General features: G+C 46.1%; 1 protein-coding gene across 1 annotated transcript in view; it reads left to right on the top strand.

Moving 5' to 3' along the window:
* The first annotated feature begins 327 nt into the window (after window positions 1-327).
* The window catches only part of IGFN1 (immunoglobulin like and fibronectin type III domain containing 1), a 31927-nt gene continuing 26254 nt past the window's right edge, over window positions 328-6000 (top strand). The window contains exons 1-3 of the mRNA XM_066335871.1: window positions 328-464; window positions 5127-5195; window positions 5706-5828. Of these exons, the coding sequence (XP_066191968.1) occupies window positions 5177-5195; window positions 5706-5828 (142 nt within the window). The 5' untranslated portion in view covers window positions 328-464; window positions 5127-5176. The remainder of the gene's footprint in view (window positions 465-5126; window positions 5196-5705; window positions 5829-6000) is intronic.

Here is a 6000-nt window from a genome sequence, read left to right as displayed (position 1 = left end):
TTTCCTTGGATCTGCACGAGTGTTTGTCCTTCTTTGAGGCACAAGGTCTTGCATGGGAGATGCAGTGTAGCCTTGACTGATGGTCGCATCTGGCCACGCTGGTCCTGCCAAGGGCTCCAGGGCACCTCCCCTGGGCTGGGGGAGTGTGGGGCTATAATGAGCCCCTGGGCTGCTTCAGCTCAGTGTGGAGACTCCCGGCAGCTCCTGGGCACAGCCTCACCTTCGGGGAGAGTGAAGAGGTGTGAGGGGGACTACAGTTTACTGTTTCTTTTGCCATTTAGTGACATTTACACCAGGCTGATAAGGGGCTTATCTTCCTTCCCACAGGTCACTGATATCTGGGACCAGGGGACCCTCTAGACGGCTGTGAAGAGCTCTGTACTGAGTGAACAAAGGCACTGTGGCCCCAGAAGACGCAGAAGTGACTTACAGAGGATCATCTCAGAAGCTCAGCCTGTAGAGTGGTGAGTTTGGCCATGTCACCACTGATTTGTGTGGGGGTGATGCAGAGCTGGGAGTCAGAAGTGACACCTTTGTTGTCACACTGAAGGTGGCTTTGTGTTGCAGTAGGTCTGGAAATGGTTGTAAATGTTCTGGGAGTAGTGGCCTCCTGTAGTGTTTAGTTCCTCTAGGGTACACTGATTTCCCTGGATGTTGAAGACCTGCTGTCATTGTCTCTTGGAGATGGCAGGGGTTTGTGGCAGGGGCACACTGGGGTTCCTAAGGGTTTTCATCCTGTGCAGTGAGTAGGGATATGTTATCTTTCCTTGCTGGCAATGAGACACCGTTGTGTTTGCTCTGTGATACTTGCTGTAAATCTACTGCCTGTATCTACATCTGTTTCTGTTAAGAAAAATCTGTGGGATGGTTGTGGCCATGGACAGGCACAGATTGGTTCTCATGCTGCCATCCCATCCCTGCTGCTCCAAAGGGACATGGGTTCACTGTCTTGCTCACTGGTGGGGCTTAACGGCTTTTGCTCCTTTAGAAAATAGGGATGGTGTGTGTCTCCTCTTGGCCTTTGGTGTCAGTGCCACTTTCATACATAAATGGGTACAGGGTATCTAGTTTGTGTGCCTGTGGATCCTGAGCAAGCACTTAGGTCATGTTCATAATCCCTGGGGCAGAGGAGAAGATCAGGTCAGGTGTAGATTTACCAAAGGGATAAATCACACAAAATCTGATCCTTGGGCATTCCCCCTCACTCTACACAAGACCTCCATTCATCACTGGAGAGCTTGTAAAGTTCCCCCTCTGTGACCTGCTCAGAAGTTTTCATGAAGTTTCCCTTCTGCAGTTTGTTGGCCTTCAGTTCTGTGGTGCTAACCAAAGCATTTGAAATTTTCCTTTAAAATTCATCTGAAATGGGAATACTAAAGCTCAAAAGATTACTTCAAGTTAACAAAAAACCACAGAAAGCCAACCCAAAGCTAAAAGAGGAATTTTAGGTGAAATATACTCATTGAGTATCTGGATCTCTGGGATAATGCACAGCTAGAATTTGACTGAGCTCACAATTTGGTATTTCGTTTTGAATATTTTCTGGGACAGGACTGCCCTGATTTTCATGATTTACAAAGAGAAATTCAAAGAGAATTACAAAGAGAAAAGCTTTGCCAGGAGATGGTCAGGCTGGATATCAGGGAAAGGTTCTTCCCCCAGAGGGTGCTGGGCACTGCCCAGGCTCTGCAGGGAATGGGCACAGCCCTGAGGCTGCCAGAGCTCCGGGAGCATTTGGACAGTGCTCTCAGGCACAGAGTGGGACTGTTGAGGTGTCTGTGCAGGACCAAGAGTGGGAGTGGATGATTCCTGTGGGTTCCTTCCAGCTCAGCATATTCCATGATTCGTGCTCTGATGAAAGAGAATGCTGCCTCTGTTGCTGATTACTTTACTGGTTTAAGTCCATGCTAATGTTTTTGTCCCCACTGTGTCTGTGCTTGTGCAATGCCCATGGCACATCCTGAGCCTCTGCATCCCTCCCCTCCCCGTGAACCACTCACTGCATGTCACATCCCTACAAGTTTGGCTAATTTTGCTCACCCGTCTGCCAGCAATTATGTCACATCTTGTCTGTGTATTACACTGTCTGAAGCCCATAAATAACTCCCTGTGACACCCCCAATACCTACAAATCCTCTGAGTCCCAAATGTTTTGCTTATTCACTCAGCTGATTTATGGCCCCAGCGCTGGTGTCCAGTCAGGCTCACAGGGAATGGTCTCTTGCTCTGTCTTGTCCTGACAGATTGATGAACATACTGGATGAAGGGCACCCTCCCACCCTGCCAGGCTTGCTGCTTTATTTTGGGACATTAAAAATGTTGTCAGTAGCCAAGGGCTTGCTCCAGCTCTGTGCTTAAAGCCATGGAAGCTTTTCCTCTGTCTCCAGTGGGGATGTCCCTGGAGCTGTAAAGCAGACAGACTTCTGCCTGGAATGAGGAATTGTCAGCTGGATATTTGAACAAGGCTAATACATGACAGGGATGGGTTTTACAGAGGAGTGAGAGTGTTGAGCTGCTTCCAGTGTCACCCCATTGTGCTGAGGGTGTTAGTCAGCAGCATTCACCTGGGCAGCAGTGACTCCCTCTTGGAAGCATTTATTCCATTGAATAAATCATTCTCATGTAGACACTAATTCTTCAAGTGCTTGTGAGTGAAGATGTGAATTACACTACAGCAATTTTTTGAAGGATTTTGCTGTCTCATTTTAAAAATTCTGTGATTTCTTTTTCTAGATTGAACTGGAGTCAGAACAAAACCATAGTCATTCATGTAACAAGGGAGTAAAAATTATAAAAGTAAGCAGGGGTAGGGTTTAATGACTGTGCCAACCAGGGTGTTATTTTCTGGTCCTTATTTAATACACAAGACACTGGAAATGCAACGTGGTTGGATTCATTACACTGAAGGAATGTTCCCTTCATATCCAGCACTGTTATTTTAACCCTGCAATCAATGTGTGGCATTAACATGCTTCCTTCTCATTCTCCTGAAGTCAGGAATTCACAAGAGTTTAAGGACTCACAGGAGCTTATTTTTAATCCAAGTGAATTTCTAAAATCTTTAAGACTTTGTAAACTCAGCAGTTTATACATAGTGCACATAGTGCATGTTGTGCACTGAGAGATGAAGCCTCTTACTGCCTTTGCAAATATTGTCGGTATTTGGGGGTTTTACCAAACTAGATTTGAATTTAGCCCTCTCTCAGTAGTTTCTAGTTATGGTAACACATGTCCACTGTCACACCAGGCTGAGAATGAAACATTCTGACACGAAACATTTGGAGATGTAAGGAAAGGCTTTGGAGCTGAGTTTGGGTCACGTTGCTGTTTCAGGGTAGCTGCTCCTCACTATTGCCCAGCGTAGAGGAAAGGAGTCAGGAGTATGAAAAAATACATGCAAGTGTAACATAAACAGAGCTTAGGGAAAGCTGCTGCAAGCTGGTGTCAGGTCATCCTGTTTGGTGAGTGTTGTAAGCATCAGGCATTCCAGCTCCAGGAGTGGTGACATGTTTAGGAAGATACAAGAGGCAATAGGGGATTATGTTTGTTGTTAATACAGTTCAGTACTGTGGAGGACAAATTAAATCCATAAGAGCGTGATCAAGAGCCTCTTAAAATCTCAACCATTCACTATGCAATGCCCTGCCTGGGGCAGGACAGAGTGCCCTGGAATCAGCTTCTTTTCGGTCCAGTTTTGTGTCTTTTCCTTCCCACAAGCTCCTCATTCCCTTCAACTTTTAAGACATCTCCCAAGGGTTTACAGAAGTAACTGTGTTATGTGCCAGACTAGCAGCACAGAGATGAAATGCAAACCCCTTGTAGTGGGAGCAGCAGAGGTCACCCAGATCAGGCCAGGAGGGGACAAGAGAGAGGGCTTGGCTGGTGCTCATACAGCCCTCTCCCATTTCTCAGTGCTGTTGTCTCAGTGCATTTCCATGGAGGCCAGGGAGGCTCACAGAGATGTCAATTATTGCTGAAATTTTTAGAGTGTGCAGAGCCCCAAAGCAAGATTTGTGGTAAGGACAAACTGGAGCCCGTAATTTTTTTGTTAGGAAGGTGTCTGTGGCTCTTTGCAGCTGCTGAGTAATGGCAAAACACATTTTGGTTCAGAAGCTGACCCAGAGGTACTGTGAGTGACACTCTTTTTGGCCTTGCTATGGGATATCCAGCACAAATTATTTTTGTTCCTAAGTTGTCTATTACCATTAGCTGAAACCAATTCTCACTCAGACAATGCAGCTCAGAGTTGAATGTATGACAAGTAGATGTTGGGGTTATCCCCTGTGTTTTAATCAGGTGCCAGGTGACAGAGCTCAACTGGATAAATGCCTGGTGTAGGTGTGCTCCCCAAGCCCCTGTGCCTTTTAAAACTGATGGATGTTGCATGTTCCTATGTCCCTCTGTTGACTGAAGGAGTACAGGGGGTAAACAGAGATGCAGAACTAATGCCACAGGCAATCCAATCTAATTGCTCTTTCAGAGCTGCAGTAACTCTATAGTTCCTGAGCATCTCTCACATGACAGAGAATCTGCTTTCGCAGCTTGCTGCAAGGCAGGGATGTGTTACATTACACATTGTCCAATTTAAAATACAGGGAAAGAGACTCCTTTGGCGGAAGGTCCCATGAGTGATCCATAACAATACCTCCTTAATGCCAAGCTCACACTTCACCATTCCCTTCTAAAGGCCTCTTGTCTGCTCTCAGGTCTGTTGCTAATTTAACCAAGCTAAATGAGATCAGGATGTACCTCTGCTCCATGCCCCAGTTTAGACATCCATCTCTGTGGTTTTCTTCTCAGCAACTGCTCTTGCCATCCATCAGACCCCACCACGTGAGTGCCATGTGGTGAATATTTGCCTGAAACATGAGAAGAAGTCTTTAGAGGAAAGCCAGGTGACACAGAGGGATGCCACTGGATATGCACATTTTCCATTCAGCCCTGTTAATCATCCTCATACCCAGGTTGTGTTGGGCATGACAGGCTGATTGGCAGCTCTGTCTCTACTTGGCTGCAAGGATGTGGCAAGTAAGGAAGGGCAAACTGTGTCACTAAAGGGAGCAGTGTTAAGGTCTGTCCTTTCCCTTGCAAACTGTAAATAATAAAATTATTTGTCTTTTTCAAAGGAGAACTTGTAATCTGTTTGTGCTGACCCCAGAAAGCTGAGCAAAGCATCATGAGCATCCATCAGACAGGTGAGAGAACAGACTCAGCTCTGGGGAACCCCTGGGAATAACCCCAGCTTGCTTCTCTAGCTCAGAGGTGGCAGGGACTGACCCACCAGGGACTGACCCACCAGGGACTGACCCACCTGACTTGGCATCAGGTCCTTTCTCATGTCAGATTTTGCACTTGGAACAAGAACTGATGCAAAGCTTTGTATTTGGAACAAGAACTGATGCAAAGCTTTCCCTTTTCAAACTGTCACTGGAGCTGTGAGCTGAGGTGGTCCTGGATTAAGATTTTGATTGCAGAATTTCCCACTTGGACACAACTTTGGCAAAGCCACCACAAAGTCCCAGACCTTAGTGCCCAAGCCTTGGGACATTATTTACAGCCTGTGGCACTGGAATGGGTGGGACCTTTGTGGTCCAAGAGGAGCTAAGCAGAAGCAGTTATTGCTCTGCAGGAGGCAATGCAGACTGAGAGATTCTTTCCGAAGGACAAACATGTCAACTGAATGCATTTTGTTCTTGCCTTTCTAGTAAAAATCTTCAAGAAATCTTCTATCCCAGGAGTTGTTATCACTCAATTTGTGAATGATGTTCCACAAGGATGCAGTACACCTGATTTTGAGAAGAAACCGCTCACTCTGACACTGCAGGAAGGTGAGACTCTTGATAAACAGGAAAAGTCACAGATCTGGAGGTCTGACTCCATGTCCCACCTACATGAAAAAATTATCATGATTAAATCACGCAAGTTTCTAAAGGGATTTGACATGACCACAAGAAAAGTGTTTGTTACATTGATGACAATTCCTTCAGTACTCACAAAGGT

This window comes from Sylvia atricapilla, chromosome 25, assembly GCF_009819655.1.
Source record: "Sylvia atricapilla isolate bSylAtr1 chromosome 25, bSylAtr1.pri, whole genome shotgun sequence".
NCBI lineage: Eukaryota > Metazoa > Chordata > Aves > Passeriformes > Sylviidae > Sylvia > Sylvia atricapilla.
This window is presented reverse-complemented; position numbering and strand designations above follow the sequence as displayed.